This window comes from Urocitellus parryii, chromosome 8 (genome assembly GCF_045843805.1).
Source record: "Urocitellus parryii isolate mUroPar1 chromosome 8, mUroPar1.hap1, whole genome shotgun sequence".
Lineage (NCBI taxonomy): Eukaryota > Metazoa > Chordata > Mammalia > Rodentia > Sciuridae > Urocitellus > Urocitellus parryii.
The window spans coordinates 4,832,482-4,855,386 of record NC_135538.1 but is presented as its reverse complement, the minus strand read 5'-3'; the positions used below and the strand labels follow the sequence as shown (position 1 = coordinate 4,855,386).

Below are 22,905 nucleotides of genomic sequence, written 5' to 3'. Positions count from 1 at the left end.
TGGGTGATAGGTACTTAAGGCACAAAGGATTTGATTGGTAGAAATGTCCCATCTCTTGATGTACATTCATCAAAAATGATCCAGTGTTATACTTAAGACCTCAGGATTTCACTGCACAGATAATTATATCTAAAGTTTTAAGTGATTTTTTCAAAATATGGGACAAAGTTATGCGAGTGCAGGTAATCACTTGAATTCAGCATTGAAAAATATGATTTTATGACCTTATCTTAGTTGTGTAAGAGTGGCTTCATTTGTTACAAATGAAAAAGTCAGTGTTGCATTTTTAGATATGCTGATCCCTGACAGGATTCTATAAAATCCATTGCAGAATGTCCAGAAGTAAAATATGCAGCCTCAGGATGTCTCATCTGATCAGTTGTTTTCTTGGAGAGAAGTCTAACATATGGCTGATAGAAGCTCTGGAGCTTCTGCTTGTAGTCAAGCTTAGTAGCAAGTTTTCTTATCTGAACTTGAACTTGAAAGAGGTAGCACACACATCCAGTTGTGTTCAGGTAGTTACAGATGCCTACTTTCTATCAAAAGCAAGACAGAAAAGTTGAAATCATCAATTATTTGTGAACTTAATTCTATAATGAACTTGATTGTCTTCTGAGGCACACAGAATCTCATGCTCTGTGAATACCAGTGGTGGTGGTAGCCTGAGTGGTGGGTGTGGTAAAGAGCAAGGGTGAAGCCCATCCTGGAGTGACAGCATCTGGGTTCAAATTCCAGCTCTGCCAGCTAAACCCATTGCTTTTCTGGAAGGCATTAGTGTAGCCTGCTGCCATAGCCCTGGCCCAGCATAACATAAATCGCTGCCAGCCAGGGACAACATTATGGCAGGTGACTCCGGACACCTCTTATGAAGGCTTGGCTACTCTGATTTTTATTCTCCTCTTGAAGTGATCTCTGTTCTATGTGAGTGTCCTGCACACTGCAGAAGGCAGGCACACATGCCTCCGCTGGCGGTGCACGCATGTGCATTTCTTCCATCAGCATTCTCTTTGGCTTTCTGCTGTGTTTGATGCTGAATTACCACCTCATGAGTAGTTACTTTTGTCATTCAAAAGAAGCAGTTCCATTTAAACATGTTTTCAATTTCCTGTTCTTTCCAAAGAAGACTCTTTTGTATCTTTCTTTCCGTTTTTGATGAAGGTAAATTTGCCCTCTTTTTGCTGACACTTTGAAACTTCGGCCTCTTCTTTCTCACACTGTATGGGAGGTATAACTACTGCTGCCTTGGGGGGAAAAATGTATATAGAGTATAATACGTAATGCTTGTATTCTTTAATTATGGCATACAGATTTATTTGAACCAACTTGATAAAATTTAAAGATTAATAGTTTTTCATGAACAAGTTTAAGATGTTTTATAATGAATTGCAAATTCTTCCCTTTTATTTTTAACCAGTAATTTCTGTGTCTTTCAAAGAAATCCTGTTCACTTTTTGTTTTCATTCATCTTTATGCATATGGATGGGGTCAAGGAATAGTGATCCCACATGTGCAAGTGTCATCTTGCGAAGTACTCTACTAGAAGCAGACTTGTAAATTAGGAGTGGCCTTGATATTTTCATCATCTTTTTTCTTTAATTCTCTGTGGTTTGTTAAAAGCCCATTCAGCAGTTATGTTTGCTACAAATTATAGCATATGTATATTCACTAATGCCCAAGATCTTTGTATCATTATCTGTGTAACAGAAAAGGAGGAGGCCAAAAAGCTTTCACTTGTCCTCATTCTGCCCCTTTTTTTAATCTGAGAGAAACAAGCTTATTCTGAAAAATAAGTCATCGGGTCATTTTTTTTTTATATTAAATCCTGAGAATGTGGTGGGGGGAAGGCACTTAGTTTTATCCTTATCACCATCTTTAGGGACAGACTTTAGAGATGGATCTTCATCTACTGCTTCCTTTTGCTGTGGCTAAAGTTTATCCTCTTGGACTTTGACATTTGGGATTTGGAATTAAAGATTTCTCACCTCTGTCATTTAAGACAGTGACCATGGGTTTAGCTAGTTATATAAATAAGAAATAGGCTCTGTTTTAGGGGAATGTACTTCAGAGGTGGTGATGTTCAGCAGACTGATTCAGGACAGAAACAGTATAGTCTAGGGATGGCCCCATGAGAAAATAGCATTGATTGGATTTTGTTGGATAGGTAGGATTTGGAAACGGGGGAGTAGAATGACATGAAAAGAAACATTGGCAGTAAAAGAATTTGCAGAAATGAGTGACAAGAGGGAGTGATCTGGTTTGACTTTTAATATTGGGCAAGTATGTGAAATTATAGATAGAAGATTAATAGGTTTAACTTTAGGTGGTAGTTTGGGGCCAGATCATAGGTAACTCAAACCTTATATTTTTAGATAATAAGAAACTGAAAGGGTTTGAGACATGAGATTGTTGAGAAACATTGACAATTGTGTTTGGGGCTATTTTTCTGACCCCTGAGTATAATTTGGGTATATAGATTTAGTAACTGTCACCATTAATAGATTATTCAAACTTGGGCCTCTTCTTTCTCACACTGGAAAAAGAAAAAAGATGATAAAAATATCAAGGCCACTCCTAATTTACAAATAAGTACTGTATTAATAATGACTTGAACAAGGTCAACAATAGTTCATGGAAGCTGGGCATGGTGGCGCACAACGCCTGTAATCCCAGTGGCTTGGGGGGGCTGAGGCAGGAGGATCACGAGTTCGAAGCCAGCCTCAGTAACAGCGAGGCACTAAGCAACTCAAAATAGGGCTGGGGAAGTGGCTCAGTGGTCGAGTGCCCCTGAGTTCAATCCCCAGTACCCCCCCACCCCCAAAAAAAGTTAATGGAAGGGTAGAAAGAAGCCAAGGTAAAATAAAGTGGCTAAATGTTTTGATGATCAGAGATGATCTGATTTTATGTTTGTCTTTGTGGCATAGTTTTTATTAGTGCCCTTTTTAGCTTTGGAAATGTTTCCTGGTTGGGAAAGTAAGTCATGTGGCAACCCTAAAGATAGTGTTTTCTTTTACAGTGCTGGGGATCTGTATTTCTTTTAATGAACATATCTGAGTTTTGGAATATTCATTGAAGTAATACATTCTAAAGAAAACATACTATATTTGATTTTTGTCTCACATTTTTATTTATTCCCATTTCAAGGCAGCCACTGGCCATTGAGAATGTCTTATGTAGCCACATGCCATCCCTGAGGAAATAGGCTTTAGAATGTCAGAACCTTAGGATTCCCAGGTCCCAGGTTTTTGTTTGTTTCCTCCTGATTGAAGTAGGTCACTATAGTCACATGGTATCTGATTTAAGGCTTGTGTGTAGATCTAGCTATGTTGTTTGTGGAAAGTCTAAATGCTTACTGCTCTTGTGTTCTTCCACACACAGGCAGAAGGAGAAGACAGCCTGAAGAAGATGCAGCTGATGGAGCTTGCGATTCTGAATGGCACCTACAGAGATGCCAACATTAAATCACGTAAGGATGAGACTGAGGCCTAGGGTTGTAGCTGTCTCTGTTGTTTTGTCTACAGACTTCTTTTCACAGCATAACACAAGAGCAATTAAACTGAAGAATTGAAGTAATTGTGTCATTGAACAGGGGAGCATCAGTCCTATTTTTAATGCTTTCATGAATTACTATCCTCTCTTGATTTTATTGTATGCCAGCATATCGAAGCTTTAGGTTTGTAAATACTTCTTTATTTTTCTGATGACATTTTGATATCTAAATTCAAGAAATTTCCTGTTCTGTACAGCTTCAAGGCCTCCAGTTTATTTTGTTGTATTTATGCACAATACAAGACTTTGAAAGCTTTTTTAGAAGTTAAAGTGTTACTGGATGAATGACCCTTCTGTTGAGTACTTTCCTGTCCCTTTGCTTGCATGTTCCCCCTCCTCCGGTGTTTTCCCTGTTGAGTTCACACGTGAGTTCACAGAGATCAGTGGGTGGTGATAACTATTTCCAGTCTTCTATTTTTCTTCTTAGAAATCTGTGCATGATTTTAAAAGCTATGAGGATTTCTTTTTTAAATTTAAAATGAAATTTATATTTTGAGATAATCTAATGGTCACACATCATATAAGCATAATATTATTTTTCATTTACTAATGATTTTAAGAAATAAATTTTAAAGTCCTCACCAACTTTCTAACATCTAGGCAACTCATTGAGTTTAGAAGTGTAATTATTTTACAAGTGGTAATTTGTAATTGACTTTAATTTATGCATGAGAATGTGAGCATATCATTAATGTCATGAAGTTAGGATCTTTTTATATTGTTTCTTTTTTCTAAGAAGTTAACTATCAATGCTTCAGGATATACATATGATCATCTAGTGGTTACTGGTCTGACTTAATACAATGAAAATTATTCTTTCTTTTAATTTGAAACTGAAGTTACACTTACAAAATATACCAAAACTGTTTCTGTGGACTCCAAATTACAAATTTTTTTGTAACATCTTTTAATGCAAATGTTTTCTTGTGCTTCTGCATGCACCTTTAGTTTCAAGAAATCTTAAAAAGCAGATATATCAAATATATAAACTAAATATAACATTTTATTTCATTCATTTTTTTTTACAGTGGCTTTTAATTTTTGCACATTTGTTCTTAATCACATTGGGAAAGGGAAAGCTGATTGCGTTTGATTGGTGTGCTTTGGCATTTTGTGTGATCAGTGCATGTACTAATGATTTCCTTTTATTTTTCTTCTTTCCTGCTTTTTTCTTTCTTTTTCCTACTCCTCTCTCATTTTCCCATATTTTATACTGCTGTCCCTGTACTTCTTCCTGAATTTCTTTGCTTACTGTAGCAGCCCTTGCCTTTTCTCTTGCAGCAACAGCCCAGGCTGCTCCAAGGATCATAACTGGGCCTGCGCCTGTCCTCCCACCAGCTGCCCTGCGTACTCCTACGCCAGCTGGCCCTACCATAATGCCTTTGATCAGACAAATACAGACCGCTGTCATGCCAAACGGAACTCCTCACCCAACTGCTGCAATAGTCCCTCCAGGGCCCGAGGCTGGGTTGATCTACACACCCTATGAATACCCTTACACGTTGGCACCAGCTACATCAATCCTTGAGTACCCTATTGAACCCAGTGGTGTTTTAGGTAAGTTCTTCTTCCTGGTGGTCAGTGATATTCTTCATACATTTTGTTGCCCAGACTTAGAAATTATTTTAACAGTTTTAGAGAAGCGTTTCTGCCCCTTTTAAGGGTTCCCCTGTTAAATAACTGCACCCAAGTTTGTTCAGATTCACTTGATAACTCAAATTCGTTTGTTTGGGTAAATTTGCAATGTACATCGTAAACAAAAAATAACTTTCACATCTGACAATACTAGAATTGTTCTTGAGTTTTATTTAGGTTTCACCCAATTGTCCTAATGCCTTTATCAGCTCCTCCTTCTGAAGTTAGATTTCTTTTGACTCATGGGTTTCTTTAATGGCTAGTTAACTTCTAAACTTACCCATGAAAGTATTTTGAGATTTTTATGAAATTTATATTATTGGGTGCTAAGTATTTATGATCACTTTAAATGGGACCATATTATTGGTTGCAATCTTAACTGAACTTTGAATTTTTTGTCTTTTGAAGACCTAAGATGAAACATGAGACAGCTTTCAGTGCAGTTTGGAATAAATGAGTAAATATGCAGTTACTGAATTCAGATTCCCACTGGAGGCAAAAATTAAGGTCATACTGTAAACGCTTGGTTTTTACATGAACATGAACAAAAAGTGGTGTGCTCGAAAAAGACATTACTGATGCCTTTTTTTTATAGAGTGGATTGAAATGCCAGTCATGCCTGATATTTCAGCCCATTGACTTGCTGGATGAAGGACTAGAACACAGCAGCTGTTCTAGCACGACCAGTCAGTGTGGGACAGCTGTTTCCACGCAGCCCTTTTGTTTCACCAGACAGAATCTGAACACTTTCTTTCCTGAATTGTATATGACTTGGTGCTGCATGCATGCTGTTGACTTTTAGGACTTTGTTCTTTTGAAGTTTATTTTTCCCAAGCATTAATATTGATTTCTAAAAATTTGAAAATCTTTAATGAACCCGGATATTAAGATTTAAGCTCGAAAATTCATTGTTCAATTAAAGAAAGTCACAATGCTCTGTATGTTATCTGTGTGTGTGCATGCACTCAGGTGCCTTTTGTTTTATGAACAAATACATTTTATTGTACATGTTTTCTGTCTAAATCATTGTATAAAGTAATTACAGGTCAGAATTATACCACAGAATATTGATGAGAGGCTTGTTTCTGTTGCACATTTCTTGAACATTTTTAAAATAACATGTAACCTATAACCTTATTTAAGTTTTCCTTTCTATTAATACTCTCTCCTGTGGCCCCATGCATGCTCCTTCCCCCTAGAAATCCTCTCTGCTGCACCCACAGCATGTGTTCCCGAGGAGTTAGGACCCTTAATTTTCTGTAGGGCTGAGGCTCTTAGCCACCAGCTACTGTTCCAGGACTTTTGAATCCAAGATCTCCCTCGTTTTGCCATGTAGTATTACACTTGTATACAATTAGTTTATCCAAGATGAAAAAGGGGGTGATGGACCAGTTTACTGCTTAGAAACAGCAAGAGGCACTGCTGTAAACTTTGTTTCTTATTATAAACTAACATGCTTTTGTTTCCATTGGGAAATTTTTCATTGTTAAGACCCACTTATTAGACTGGCAAAATTAAGAGCAAAATACGGAGATACTTATTTGGCATTCATAAAGTGATTAATAACATGCACCAAATTGGGAGGGGGCTATCATTATCAGTGTTATTTATTGCTTTGCTACCTAAGCAGTAAAACATGATATTGACCCCTAGGAGAATAGAGGGGATTATTATTATTAATTACCAAGTTACAATAAATTTGCACACAGATAACATGCATGCTATATAGCAAATCTCACATTAAACGATTTTAAAATAAGCAGTGCCTTTCAAAACAGATGCAGACATGTGTGTTGGTGGTAGTGAGGAGATTGGTATTAGCATCAAATCTTCATTGATGACTAATTTTTAATTCCCTTCCTTTTATCTTTAGGTATGGCTTTCCCAGCGAAAGGCTAAGAATTCAAGATCGGTCTTAACTGAACCCTCATCAGATCTGAATTTAACAAATGCTTAGTCTCAGCAGCCTCCGGGGAAAAAGCTTAGCCTAGCAGTCAGTGGCTTACTTGCACTTTTTGCACATAGATATAAAGTAAAACCATGTTATTAATTTGGTTTAGTCTGTAATATGACAAAGTAACGGTAATTTATAAAGGAGTGTATAGTAGTGTACTGACTGCTAAGTGTACTATACTGTTTGCTTTACTAATCACCTAATTCATTGCAGTTCATACTTATTGACTCAAAGTTTTAAACCACAATCTGTAGGCTTTAAGAATTGCTTTTAAACCTTTTTAAATAATAAACTCTGGAAGTGGTCTTAAGGTTAGCAAATAATTGTCAGTATTAAACATGGCATTATTTAAGTAGTCCTGCTGCAAGAAAGGCACTTCAGTGAATATGTGACTAGTAAAGCTCAAATATGTTTGGATCTAATAGAGTTCACGAAATACTGTAACTTGGGGATTGTAAATGAATGGATAAAATAGGTTAAGGCCAACATGTTTGAAATGAATGCAATATTAATAGATGCATATATATGTGACATATAATGGTTAATTTTAAAACTACTGTGCCTTAACGTGTTTCTTAAAACAAACTTTTGTAGTAAATGAACATTTGAAAGAAATCCATTTTGATAAACCTGCTGTTAATGTTTTTTTCCCCTTCTGTATGTTTTCTAACTTTGTCTTGGTAATTGCAATTTAACTAGGTGCGGTGGCTACTAAAGTTCGAAGGCACGATATGCGTGTCCATCCTTACCAAAGGATTGTGACCGCAGACCGAGGTTAGTTTAGTTCTGCAGTTCTTGTTTATAAGAAATGCGTTGGATGTCCATAAAATTTGCAACACCACACCTGATAGAAAAATGTAACTGCTTACCTGTACACTGTTTCTTTTCCTTTTCTAAATTCGTTTATAATTTAAGGGTTGGGTTTTTTGTTTTCTTTTTCTTTTCTTTTTTTTTTTTTTTTTTTTTGCTCCCTTTGTATTTTAACTTATTGAATCTTCTATTCCTATTACTATGATTTATTTCTACTAAAACATAAATTAGTCAATTTGGGGAACTATTAAATTTTTATTTTGCCTTAACTATTTTTCATTAATAACTTTTGCTAAAATTTACCTTTTAATCATTCTGAAATTTTGGGTTGGTATTGCAAAATGAATTGAATGGATGGTGCTTTAATGAGAGAAGTAAAGGAATATATGCCTCCTGTGTACTTTTGGAGAAAACTGAAGATTTAGTTTCCATTTCTCTTTGTAATAAAACACTTGAGCCACTGTATAAACATGAGGGTATACATGTCAAGTACTTAGCTGAAATCAACAAAGTCAGGACTGTGAAGATAACTTTCATGTAGTTGGATTTTTTTTTTTTAATAAATTAGAAAATCAGCTCCCTCTTACTCTTACATTTTCTTGCCAAAATGGATCCTTTGATTTTTGTCATTTGCTGCTAAAATATTATTTGAAGGTAGATGATCTCCTCAAGTTCTGTGGTGTGTGAGATCCAGCTTTTGGATATCCTTTTGGACTGACCTGTGACTGGAAAATAAGTCTTCATTTTTCTCCTTTGAACATTTGTAATTTGTGTCCTATATTTGCCCTTGGACCCTTTTATAAATTATTTATGCTTATGGAGAAGTGATATTTTCGGTTTATTGACATTGAATGGTTTTTGTTTTTTCATCAAAAGATAGGGAAACCCAAGCATGGTTGAAAAGCATCTTCAGAACTCTTCTGTTAGAATACATTTATTACTAATTAAATGGGTTAAAGACTCTTAATATTATTAGGGGAAAGCGATGAATTTATACTCCATTTGTACATCCCTTATCAATTTGATCAGACAAATATAGACCACTGTCATACCAAACAGATCTCCTCACCAAACTGCTGCTCCAGGGCCCAAGGCTGGGTTGATCTACCTAGTGCGTCATGGTTACCTGGAGTACTAATGATAAACACTGGACACAGTTGTTGTCCACATTAGAAATAAAAGATTTTTCCAGTGACCTTGATGACATTTATTTAGCATCACAATAATGAGAGACCCTTATAAACTTTTAATGAATATAATTCATAGTGATTTTTCAATGAACTCTGAGTAGTAGACTCCAAGTTCAGTGATTATCTATGAAAATAGTGCTCCTTTTTAAAGAAGTATTTTCATTTAAGATTTTTCTATCCCTGTATGCCCTTCTTTCAGAGACTTGTCTTAATTTTAACACAGTAATTATTGGTTTATTTATTACTCCAATGCCTTCAGATAGTTGAAAATATTAGAGGGAAGATTTTATTAAGTATTTGGAAAACAACAACACATTCCATGCATGGCTCTTTTTTGTAGTGATGTGTATTTTGATTAATTTTGCTACTTTCAAAATGCAATGTCAGCAAACCGAAATGCTTTTTTTTTTTTTTTTTTAATAGTAACAATATTCATTCATTCTTACTATCACTATGTGCACTCTTTGGGTCTAAGGGAGATGTCTGAAGCCTTCACTTAAATTATTTTATTATACTACTGTTTTCTCTATTTTTGAGGTTTTTTTTAATTTTTAAAAGTATTTTGAAGAGAACTTATTATAAGCATTTTGGATGAAAGAAAACTCAGCCCTTGAACATATAACCATGTAATTCTATATGATCATTTAGAGTACTATGGGATAGACAAATATCTAGTTCTTTACTAAAAATAAGCCCACCTCTATAAATATTTCAAAACTAAATTTAAAGCCTTTAAGACCAAGTGACTTTTTAGTTGTAATGAGCTATATAAATGGTTTTGCACAGTTGACATACCTGTGTATACTGTATGAGACCAGGACTTGGCAGAGGATATATTTTAGGTGTACTGGTATATATGAATGGTAGTTTGCTTTGTTTTTCTACTCCACAGCCCCCACAATCAGAAATCTTTCTAAATAATGATTTTACAAAAACCATTACTTACATAATTTGGATGAGTTTAAACCATTTTAATCAGAATTTTAAGTAATATCTAAAATGCTTTAAAATTCATATTTTGGAATACCTGTGAAGAAGTAGTGTGACTACATCATATTAAATGTTTATTTTCTCCTTTGAATTTTGGAAGACCAGTTCTGAAAATATTAAATAAAATTCTACTTTTTAAGACATTCAGGGAAGATTTGGTCACAATGATGATACCATATTTTTGTAGTATTTATAAACTATCCTAAATGATAGACTATAGTAGAAACATTTTTCTCATATGAAGGTAAATCAGTCCATCATAGAGATCCTTTAAACTCTGTGAACTTTATACCTGCTGGGTTTCAATTTATGAAGTGGCACAGAATCTTAACTTTGCACTGAGTATCTTTTCATTCATATCTCCTCTGCCTTAGTCACATGGCAACAGTACAGAAAATTCTATCAAACCTCAGAATATAGTAGAAATAATTAAGCTGTTGAATATGAGTCTTAAAAATCATACTACTGTTAAGTGGACCAAGTTTGGTGAAGCAGAATGTGACAGAGGTTGGTTAAGGAAGGAACAACTCAAGGACATTGGGAATGATAACTTTTCCACTTGAGAACTACTTTGTTTTACTGTAATTTAAAAAAAAAACAAAAAACAAAAAACTTTTTTTTTTGTTCTTTTTGTTATTTTGCAAAAGAAAATAGTATTTACAGGTGGCTTCTTTTAAAATATAAAAATATAAAGCAGGAATGTATATGAAATGTCAGATTTTATTGTATTTGCAGAGTATTAGCTTTGAAATTGAATAAAGAAAGCTGTTTGTAGACTTAAAATGCCTTATTGGTATCAATTAGAAATTTCTTCTATTTTTTGATGTACTTAGAGCTCTTTGAGGTATAGAATTTTAAATGGCAGGATTTTACAGTGTTTACATGCAAGTGCATTTTATAAGTGTTCTATATGTGTAAAATAGTATTTTCAACTGGAAATTGTTGGCCAGTGCAGAAGGCCTGGCCTTTTTCTAGTTCCCATGATGTTGCCTACACTGCTAGACTACAGTATTGCTTTGTATCATGAGGCCAAGAAACTCCATGTTGTTTGTAAATAGAATAATTGAAAAAGCAATAAACATTTATTGAACAAAAGAAACCTTGTTTGGCCCAGAGTTTATGTTGAACCAAATTGCTCATAGAAATTTAAATTTCTTTAGATTCATTTCTGTTAATCATCAGTTATTAATAATCACATCCATCATTAATAGTTGCTTTAATGCTTGCATCTGAGAGAGTACTAATGCTTAATAGCAGTCAGATACTGATAACTGCACTGACTGTTCAAAATTCTGTATATCAAATCTATTCATCATTGTTTTCCAATTTCTTTCATTGACTGCTACTAACTATTAGTTGTTAGTTGTATTTTATTTCTATTTTTTCTGTTAACCAATTTTTTTTCTTTTGTGGGAGTGGGCTCCTCTTCATTTGTTCAAATCATGATATGAATTGTCATGATTTTTATTGTATTCTGTAGATGGTGTCAATCAGTTTGTCAGAATTAAACATGCTTTTTTTTTTTTTTATTAGTTGTGATTAGTTTTTCATGTTGTCATTAAGCCGTCACTAGCTGAAACTAATCTCTTCTCTATCTTTTCTTTTCTTTTTTTTGTTTTGTTTTTTGTTTCTAACCACCCAGCCGCCACCGGCAACTAACCTATGACCTTCTGACCTCTGAACTCTTCACCCAATGATGACCTGACCATGCCTGCCTGCTGATCAGTTAACTGGTAATCGCCTTTGCTTGCCTGTCGTCAGTGCAGCGAGCTGAGGCACTTGTCCGTTCGTCTTACCATCTAACCAAACAAAAGACAAAGAAATTGTTGTCCTCCAACTCAGCTTTTTTCCCCCCGTTTGGGTGAAAGTGGTTCTAGAACCTGCACTGAATAGTAGTAAAGCAATAAGGCCCAATTCATCCCACAGCACTGATCATCTTTCAATGTCCCACCCCAAGCGAACGGTAAGAAGGCCTCCTTAAGAAGGGAGACAGATGGCCCTTAACTACTCAGTGACAGAGGCAGTTACTGTGAGAGACTTCTAGGAAACTTTTCTTCTCATAGCGAAGTCAAGCTCTCTCTGAATGTACTGTGTGATGATGCATCATGCATGAACCTTTGGTCAGGGACGTCATTGGTGAAGTGATTCAAAAAGTATTCAAAATTTGATATACTGTTCAGTCACTACAGTGCCCTCAAAGGGCAGAAGTTGCAGCCTTTTTTATATTGCCTGCCAAATTTGAAGTATTAGAAGAGTGTGCCATGAAAGAAAAACTTAACAAGAAGTTTTGAAAAGTAATGCAAAGAACAAAACTGCAACACTATTTTTTAAAAGATGGATATCTGAGTTAAAATTACAGAACCTTTATTTTACACCTCCTTAAAAAAATTTTTGAGAACAAGGTACATGCATTATGTGTCACATTACTGGGCAAACTGTTCAAGTATTTTTTTTAAACCTCCCTGTATAGAAAAAAATCATTAAGGATGTAAAAGCCATGCTTGCCTATTTGCTGTATACATGTAATGAAATTGTAGATAAAGTGTAGTGCATTGAAACAAATGAACAAAAAGTAGATACTTTTACTATACAAGGGTGCTGGTGCAGAAAAAAATATATATATTTTTGGAAATGTAGCATTTTATACTTTCAAGTGTTATAAAAAAAAAGAAAAAGAACAAAGAAACCCTTTATTTCATTAAATGATTTTTTCTGGTGGTTGTCAAGAAACAAAAGACCAAAAGAGCCTTTTTGTCTTTCTTTTTTATTTTTTAAATATTGGAATAAGTCTAAAGAAAAGAAAGTGCCTTATTTTCCTTCATGGTCATTTAGTCAAGTGTCTTGTAAGATCAGCTCCTCCCTCAAAATAAAAGTAAATGCATGTTACTCAGTCGCCCAGTATGTGAAAGAAGATGAGAGGGGGACAAATGAGTTGAGGGTTTGAATTGTATGATTTGTGCCACGTTACCTTGATGCAAATTTGCCAAATCTGATACTGTGAAAAAAAATTGAATAACTTTTCTAATATCTGACCTAGTAAGTTTTTAAAAACATATCATAATTGAGTATTTTTGGTTGTTACAAACTTCAATGTTAACCTAAAGAATTCTGAAAAATTATGTGAGATCTGAACACCAGTTGACAGGCAAAATTAGAGCTTATTGTATTTGGAGATGAGAGATGCATTGGATTTTTTTCGTAATGGAGATAATAGTCTACTTAGCAAACTTTTTCACAAAAATCAATTTTTTTTGTGACTTTCATTCTGGAAAAAATAGTGTTTTTAAATGACCCAAATTTAATGAGACTTGTTTATAGCATACAGATAACTGGCATAGTCAAAGTCCATCTTCTGCTGGCTTTAGCAATCTCCCTTCTTCTTCCCCACATATGCCCTTTTTGCCACCTTTTTTAACTTCAAAAGAATGTGAAAAAGTAGCATCATTGTGCATATGAATACTGAACTACATTTCAGTTTAAGCTTCCAATTTCTCACGAAGTGCAGTTTTATAGTTGAAACAATTTGCATTTAAAGGCTACATGTAAACACTTGAGGAAATCATTAACTGCTCAGTACCAGACGTGGCAAATCTCAAGTGATAGTGGACTCCCAGCTCATCAGCTCGTTCCCTCTTCCATACCTTCACAGCTTCATAGTCAAGGTCAGCAGGAAACTCAGTTGGCACCTTCATGGTGGCCTCTCCATCAGCTGTCTGTCTCACTTGGAACCGTTTTCAGTTTATTTACTATGCAATAGACAGTTGTTGTTTTATATTCAGCTAGTTTTGGTTTAATGTGCCACTGCTCTTTCTGTTACACATGCCATTGTTTTGATTTATTTACAATATATGCCTTGCCATTTTGATTTTAATTTTGTTTGGTTGGTTGAATAAATTGCGACACTCAAACACTTGAGGTGATAGTTAAAATGATACCAGTATTTGATCCAGCTTCATCTCAACTATGTTAAACCTGGACATTTTAGATGTTTATCAAAGGTCTTTTATGGGGAAGAAAGTAAACGTATGAAATAATAAAAGTGTGACATGAGTAATGTTGGCTCTGAACAAACTTTTACTTAGTTGACAAAATTTTGGATCAACTTAAAAGAAGCATGACTTTTGAAATCTGAATGCCTTGGTTCTCAGTATTATCATTCTTATTGAATTTATTTCTTGTTAAAGTATGTAGTTTTTAAGACTTTTTTCTGACAGTATTATGTAATTTTTAGTGTGGGTAGATGGGAGTGTCGCTGGTATGTTAATGTACAGCTGACATGTATTTTTGTCTTCTTTATTATCTTAGTAGTTTTCATGCTCTATATGTACCATAACCAACCTATTGCCTATGAGAAACATGTAAGATAATGTATTTACAGCCATTGTTACAAGTTTATAATGTATTTTTCTATCTTGTTTTATATGTATGTTATATAACATTCAAAAAGAATTTTTTTCTTGATTGAGAAAAGGATACAAAATGCAAAATCCACAATTTTGATAACTGAAAATTGCCAATTGTTTTGCAGTACTTTATTATATTGGGTGTCTTGTCTTTCTTGGGCTTTTAGTTAGCTGATGAATGAATACATTAATTAGACACTTTTGGGTTTTAGTTGGGATTTTACATAGCTTGCATTTTAATTCTTTGGTTCTTTGCTGTTTCTATTAACCCATAGCATTATTTTAATAAATGTTATAATACCAACCTACTAACTCTGGACTATGTCTGTTTATTAACCTTTACATGTTTAATTAAAATAAACAAATAAAGACAAAAGAATGTAAAGTCTTGAGTTCCTGGACTAACCCTGAAGACCGTGACCACAGATAACCATAGCGTGACTTGTTTTGTGTTGTTTGTCAGCTGACAGTTTCGCACACTACTGTTCAAATGGCTTTGGTTATTCTGGCCTTCTACTTCGGGTCTAGGTGCCAGTGGAGATGAGAACAAAGTAGCATTCGTTCGAGGCATTCTTCTCCTGGTCATGCCACTTGCCTTTCAGCATCTGCATTACTAATTCCACACTTTTTATTTTTTCCTTCTCCAAAATAATCACTGTCTGCTCACAGCATACAGAGTAGAGATTCAATGTGATGACATGCCCTGAGAAAACAGTTTCATTCATTGAACATTCATTTTAATTTCTATGAGTAGGTGATTTTATAGTCACATCATAAAGCAGAGAATTTTTGTATTAAGATGTTTATTTTAACATGGTATTTTTCCTTTGTAAAGCATTGAATTTGTTTAGCCAGCTGTTTCTTTTAGAGGAATTGACGTAGGTAAGGCTAGAGGCAAATTGGGTCTGTTTTTCCTAATAGTGCAGAGTAAGAGATGAGTAACCAGGATGATGCAGCCCCACCTCTTCCTCACCCAGCCTTCAGTGAATGATGGAGATTTTCTCAGGTGTTTTTTCTGACCCACTTCCAAAACACAGCCAAGATTGATGCAAGAAATTTAAGAGGGAAGAACACTGAGATTTGAAATGTTAGGTGTGATTAATTTCTTGCATGCAAATCAATCTGAGAAGATTTCTTAAATATCCTGCTTTTCGTGGCCTGTGTAAGTGGACCTCTAAATCTTGACTTCTTGAGGTGTGTTTATGTCACAGATTGGTAATAGCCTTTTCTGTGAAACAATTCTCCTGCATAAGAAAAAAAAAATTCTCAGGATGAATTTTGCATTTGTAAATAGTGGTTTATTTTTGTAAATTATATTTTATTTATTTAAGAGTTCTAAAATTTAGGGCTGAAATGAGTTACATGTAATAGTCATAATTATATCGATGTGCTTCTAACCAGATTATCAAGATATTTCTTGTTTCATATATGTATATGCGTATATGAAATTATCAGAATAGTGATAATTTAATCACCAATGAAAAGGTCATTTGGGTTATGTCATTTCTCTGATGGAAAGAGTAGGCAGTGTATCATTGTTAGGTAGGCAGATCTTTAATATGCTATTTACCTGTTGAAGTTCACATTGCCATAACAAGTTTTCATGTATCATTCTGTGAAAATTTGAAGATGCCTGTCAAGCTGCTAATACACCAGTTGTGGTACCATGTCACTTAAAGTGATGAAGAATTTCTATGCAACTTGCTATTCTCTGAAGCCTATGAATGCAGTCTCATCTCATTTTCAGTTAAGGGTACTTTATGTATAATTATGTCATATTGTCACCTTTTATGTTGAAAATGTTGTAAAAGACAGTTTTAAAGGGTGAAAATAATACTGCAAATCCCATTTTTATACAGGTTGCAATAATATTAAACATGAAACTATCAAGTTGCTGGAGTGGTAAAATTCTGGAGTTTATTGCTTGATATTGTTATTTGATAAAATGATTGATAGTTGAGTTTTCAGTCAAAAAAGTTGGTAAAATTAACATACTTAAACATTCTTTTCCTTTAGGTACAAAATGTCAGGAAGAACATATGAAAGTACATGTTTGCATACAACCCTAGTCAATAGTTTTTGTGTTAGGATACATGTGAGCAGTTACTGAAGCATGTTGTCCATAAAACAGAAGATTTACGCATGATATACAAGAATAATATTTGGTGAAGTTTTTCAGAGTAACTAGATCAGTGTAAGGTGTCATTTTCTAGTGCAACAAAAGCAGATGATCGATTAAACCAATGGCTGTTTGTTGCCAATTTCTGCCAGTGACGTATGACACTTTGATATCCTACATGTGACAGTTGGAGGGGGGCATTCCTTGCTTGTTTGGCAGGGGATGCCTGTCTTCATTAACTTATTTATGGACTCCTATTTTAGAAATATTCATGGCACACAATTTTTTCTATGGTGTCTTCACTATAAAATTATGTAAACTGAAGTGCCTTTGTTTTGAAGAGACTTAAAATTATATATACAACTAGTACTCAATGGTGACTCTAACACAGTGCCTCCTCCTGTGTTGTTCCTGCACTTAATGCTGTGGGTGGAGAGGGGGAGGAGGAATGACTTTGGTAAGCAGAAGGTGGTGGTGGGTGGAGCAGAGAGCAACACTTATTGATTTGACATCACTTGAAATTTTGCTGTCCCTTCTTAGGAAAAGATATTACATTGCGGAATGATCTCGGTTCCCAGTGTATAAAAATCAGTTAACATCTCTTTTAAGGTGTTACTATTGAGAAGCTTTGGTCCTCAGATTTATCTTGTGGTTTATATTATAATGGTATGTATAAAACATTTGAAACTTTTGGAAATTATAGTTTCTATATATTATATACAGACATTGGAATGGGTGTTCCCAAAGCACATGTGACTCGAACAACAAAACAGTACATGAAGTGCAGTAAGCCACCTGGAAAGACTGCATGTGCTTTATCTTAAGCCACTACAGCTGAAAATGCTGCCCCCCCACACATGTAAATACCAGAATAAAGAATGCAAATTTAAATTTTAATGCTTTTAACACTACTTAAAAGAAGCTTACATTCTTTAATTTTAATATGTAACTATAAGATGATCATATAACTTGCTCTAATTTTAGAAATAAGAAAAGGAAATAAGTAAATAGACTATGACAGTATTCCTCTGTTGGACTGCATATCCAAAATAGTTTGCATTTCTAGTTATCATTAAGAAACCCTGGTGCAATTTTTATGTACTTTTTAAATGTAAGAAAGCAGTCCTTAACCAATTTTTTATCTCACTGTGTGTAAAAAGTCTGTTATCTTATAAATAATACTGTTATAAAGTAAAAGATCGGTGAAATATTGTTTCCAATACTTCCTAAGATCTCTTCTTGATATCCAGTTTTGTAACTCCTTGCACTTTCCAGTCTATCTTGTTTATATAATTTCCAAGTTCTTTCATTTCCTTTCCCCCCATTCTGTGGACTCTCGATTCTCCTTGACAGTGTCCTTTTCACCTGCCTCTCAAAGTAGCTAACAGGTCGGCATCCATAGGACCAGGTAGTCTACTAGCCCAGAGACATGTCTTGGTTTGGCCTATACATGTGTTGGTGTTGGTTTTGGTTAGAGTTTTTTGTTATTTATTTATTTATTGCCTCCCCCCCACAATTACTTGCCAACGTTAAAAATCTAAAGGGTAAACTTAATCTTCATGAAGTCTGCTCAGTTCAAAGATCAGAGTGTCTAGAAAGCTCAAGCACATGTTTTCAGAGGAGCCTTCAGCTAAAACTGAAAACTATCCCTATTACTGCTTCCCCATCCTGTCTTACTTTTGGTCTCTCCTCTCCTGGCTCCTGTATTGCTTGTCTGTCCTAATCAGAGTGATGATGTGACTCTTCAGACACCAAATTGCCTCCTCAAAGGGGATCATGTAGAATAGATTTTAATGATTTTCCTCCTGAAAAATGAGATGAACATGGTTTCTGAATTAATCAAACATCAGTCACTGTGATTCATACGTGCTGTATTTTGGTGGAGTGAGATACCTATTGAAGTGAAGGCAGTAGATATTTAAATGTTCTTCCTATTGTGATCTTGTTTAATTATTACCTGCTGCTGTTTTCATAGCAACTCTTGGTGATATTAGAAAGTAGTACTAATTGAACTTAAGAATTCCATGTCTAACAGAAAACGTTAGTGATTCATAAAGCCTGGAGTCAAATTTTTTCAGGAAATGTGTATTAAAGTTAGATTATGCTAATTAAGTACTGTTTTGTGAAATATGTGCACCTTCATAAAAGTATCACCTGTTTGTGCTGCAGTTCCAGTTTTTCAGAACATCTCTTTGAATTAAAATGTACTGTTATCCCTGTTTTCTTAATTTATGTTCTATATATATTGGCTGCTTAACTGGATTTTAGTGAAAGTTATGGGGAAAATGAATATGAATAAAAGAAGAAAACAATTGGCAAATAAGTATTTTCTTGCAGGAAATTTGAGTTATTAAAATGTCAGTATTAAAAATTTTAAGATCACTTATCTAACTTAGAACTTGTGTCAAGGTTGGGAATAAGTAAAAATGCCTTGGCTGTCCTGGAAACCTAAGTTTTAAAAGCTGCTCTTACCTGGTATTTTAATTGATGTATTCTACAAAATTAGACCAGCAGTACAAAAGGAGAGTTGACTTAAAGTCTACATTGATAAATGAAAATTTTGTTCATTGTTTTTTCACTGATGTAAAAGGACATTTAAAAATTGTTCAAAAGTTTAAACCTACTAGGTTTCCAGATGGTAGGAGAGTGGAACACTTGAAATGGGTGAGTAGAGTGCAGTGGGAGAATATCTGAAACAGGGTTTAAATTGGCCACAGGGAAGAAGCAGAATTTGACAAAATCTACAAGTGGTCTGTCCTCTAATAAGATTTTGTTCAGTACCTCCCATCTCTCTTTGGGTTTATAATGAAAGCAACAGGCATGGAGATAAACAAAGGGGGAAATGTAGTAGATGTTTTATCGTGTGTCTTCCTAAAGGGCATTGCCTTTTCCTTGAATTGTGGGCAAATCTTTGTGACAGATTTGTCACAAATGACACGCACTACTCCACTGATACGGTGTATGCTTTTAAGCTAGTAAATGCCAACTGGCTTGTAAATGCCCCTATTCCAACCTGCTCCTTGTATTCTGCTAAAGATCTCTTCACCTCCGTCCTAGAGTTTAGTCAATGAGTTCTGAAGTCCAAAAGCAGACGGAGCTGTTGTAAAAGGAAGAAGTACTTGCCAGGAGGATAACTGGTTTTAACTGCTGAAACACATCTGCTCTGTTCTTGCCTATCAAACTCCACATTTGCGTGGCCAGAGTGTGTGTTGAGGGAGGTATTGGGGAACTCCTTACATCCTAATGCAAAGAAGAATACTACTTCTCTTCAAGTCTGCATTGAACAGAACTGATTGGAAGAATAATAGAAAAAGCCCCACAGATTTCATCCAAATAGGAAGAACATTTGTCATCCTGCTAGAAGCAGAAGTGGTACTGTAATGCATGCTATGGTATCTGCACCCTTCTGGCAGGTTGCTTGCTGTTTGGAAATCTGGATCTAAGTGAGTCTTCTGTTGAGGGTCTCCAACAGGCTGTGAGGAATGCCTTCAAATTTGCATGCATAGTAGACAAGCCACTCCTGTTAAGTTGGAACTTATTTCCCCCATGAAATTTCCTAAAAGAGTTGAAACTAGGTTTGAAATAGAATTAAAACTGTACTGGAAATGCAGAGTAAAACTCATTAGACTGTGTGTTGGAAAATGATTGTTTTAGGACTATATTGTACCCTAGTGGCTTGAAAAGTCAGACATTAGAAAAAAGGACAGTAGGAAGGATCCCCTGAGAAACCACACATGCCTCACACTCCAGCTACTTACTGATGGAAATTAGCACTCTGTCAACTTGGAGTGTTAGCTGGATATGTGGTGTTAAATGCTACAATTAGTATGAGATCAGTAATATAATTAATTTTAAAAATGGCCGTTTCACTCACTGTGCATCAAAATACACTAAAACTGATCTCTTGTGAATAAATTTATGTTACCAATTATGGCAAAGCCATGTAATAGTATAGATTAATCTTCCATTCATCATCTGTGTTCTCCCAAACACTCCTTTAAGCACCTGTTAGGGAGATTTTGCTACTGTTGTTGCTGGTGTACCCTGACCATGTCATCTAGGTAGACAGGGAGGAGAATGTTTAATTGAAGACACCTTTTATTTCACAATTTTAGCCTCATTTTTGAAAAATTTTACAAATGTTTTACTGCCACCCATTTTCAAGGTATTCTCTTCAACAACTCTGAAATTGAAAGATTAAATGCTTGAGAGAGGCCACACACCAATAGAGACAAGGGTGCGTGTTTGTGCTGTACATTTACTCCTTTTGGGGGGGGATGGGGGTGATATAGCTTCCTTTCTACCATTGCACCATGGACTTACTTTGTCAAAAGCATCACAGTGTCCAAAAGCGTGGTGTGTTGTGAAGTACAACCTGCTGCTTTGTCTGTGTGCTTTGCCATAGGGTTGTAATGACTGGCCATTGTCCACATTCAGACATCAGTTCTGCATTTACACTATGCTAGCTTGAGATGGAATTCGTGTGTGAGTGGAGATAAGTTGACATTTCCAGCAATGCTTCTTGCCATGTCAGTTGTCTGGTTCCTTTCATCACAGGAAACATGATATAGTGGTTGGGGAGTAATGTGATTATGATGACATGTTTTTTGGTTAAGCTAGTTTTCGTAAAATTATTATATATGTGGTCCCTACTTTTTGAAAATGAGTAAATTGATCTGCACCAAGTTACTTAATATAGAGTCTAAGAGAGGGTAATGATTAAGGAAATAAGTAGATTTTTTTAAAAAAGTGATTTTGAGACTGAACCATCAGTTATATTATTTGAGTAGATCAGATTTGGAACTCATGCTGATTTATTAAAAGTGTGAATGAAAGAAAACCCTAAAGTTTAAGTCATTGTATTTTCTGGAGAAATATGTAAGTGCTAAGTGACTCTCTGCATGCTGAGCCTGGCCACAGGGCCACTGAGGAAGACAGGGTTCCTGCTTCAGACAAGTCTGGGGCAAACAGCACAAGAGTCATGTGAAAGTTATCCCGTGTGTGGCAGCAGCTTTCTAAGCCCCATTTTATGTGAAATAGAGTGTTTGTGGTTCTCCTCCACAAGGGAAGCAAGTTTCTTGCATTATGTTCTTCTGGAATGCTGCTTATGATGTGTAAACATTAGTGCAAAGTTTGCTTCATGGTGGTACAGCCACGTGTGAAGTAACTGTTTCCTCAAGTCATAGCTTCCATTAAAGCCACTGTTCAGTCCTAGGGTGAGGTGCCATTTTTCCTCAGTGGCCTTTGGCCCTGGGTTTGCAGGCGTTTCTCCAGCCCCAGTGCCAGACGTGAGTGTTCACCCTCCTTTCCCAGCCAAGCCTAGTACTAAACAGAATCCTTCAAAGTCTTCCATGTCCTAGGAATCAACTACAGATTCAACAGCTCTCCTCTAATCCTTTTCCATGGTCATCATCTAAGAGGAATGTTGTCCAAAAACCATAGCCTGGCATTCGACCTTAGCAGTCTACGTGCTTAGGATTGTTAGTACTTTTGTCAACTCTGTTCAATGAGAGCAGCCTCAAATATGAGTGAAAATTTGCCAGAGTGCTCTTAAATGTTAGAGTGCTATGTTTTTCCTGAAGTATCATGTCTCAGTTTTTAGGCATGATTGGAATGTAAGGGCTCAATATTTGAGGAGTGAATGAATATATGCCACCATACACCTTGTCTCTTCTAAGTTCAAGTGGTAGATGTGCTTGTACGGGAGCATTGACTGACTGGTGTACTTCAGTGGAGGCGCAAGGAAGTGAGGAACGAGGGTCCACAGAAAGGTCTCGGCAAACTTGAGCCCGGTGACTGCCCCTCACCAGCTCATCCATCAACAAGATGTAAACCATACTCCTTATGCCAGTTTAATCTCCATGACTTTGGATGCTCATTTTAGTCATACAATAAGTTACTGATGGAGAGGCAGAGATAGTTTATCCCTTTCCTGTATCTGGGGGAGAGCCCAGCATCTGAAATTTTAAAAAGAACAACAAAAAGTTGATCAAAGACCCTTAGAACTAACATTCTTTCGACTACAGATGAGGATTGGATGCCCAGAGAGGAAAAATATATTTTTAAAATATTTAATATTCCTAAATTCAGATATGTGGCTGAAGACTGAGCCCTTGAAAGCAATGCAAATGCAAGGGCACTGTTTGTCTCAGGCTCTGGCTTCATCAAAGTGAAGGTCCCTACTGTGCTTGGACTCCCCACCTCAGTCTAGTTTCTTTACCACTCCAGGTGGAATCTGGGGAAACAAAGGAAAACAAT

At 35.6% G+C, this 22,905-nt stretch overlaps 1 protein-coding gene across 6 annotated transcripts in view; it reads left to right on the top strand.

Annotated features, from left to right (window-relative positions):
• The window catches only part of Qki (QKI, KH domain containing RNA binding), a 136,829-nt gene extending 120,407 nt beyond the window's left edge, over positions 1–16,422 (top strand). The window contains exons 5-8 of one of the 6 annotated variants that reach the window (XR_013344201.1): positions 3,376–3,463; positions 4,828–5,103; positions 5,777–7,909; positions 11,768–11,791. Coding sequence is in view for 3 of the 6 variants with exons in the window: in XM_026393158.2 (XP_026248943.1) it covers positions 3,376–3,463; positions 4,804–5,103; positions 7,835–7,909; positions 11,768–11,784 (480 nt within the window). In the remaining 3 variants the exon portion in view is untranslated. Of the gene's footprint in view, positions 1–3,375; positions 3,464–4,803; positions 5,104–5,776; positions 7,974–11,767 lie in introns of those variants that run through there. The other 5 variants (XR_003301179.2, XR_013344200.1, XM_026393159.2 and 2 more) reach the window with 5 other exon arrangements.
• The last annotated feature ends 6,483 nt before the right edge of the window (positions 16,423–22,905 follow it).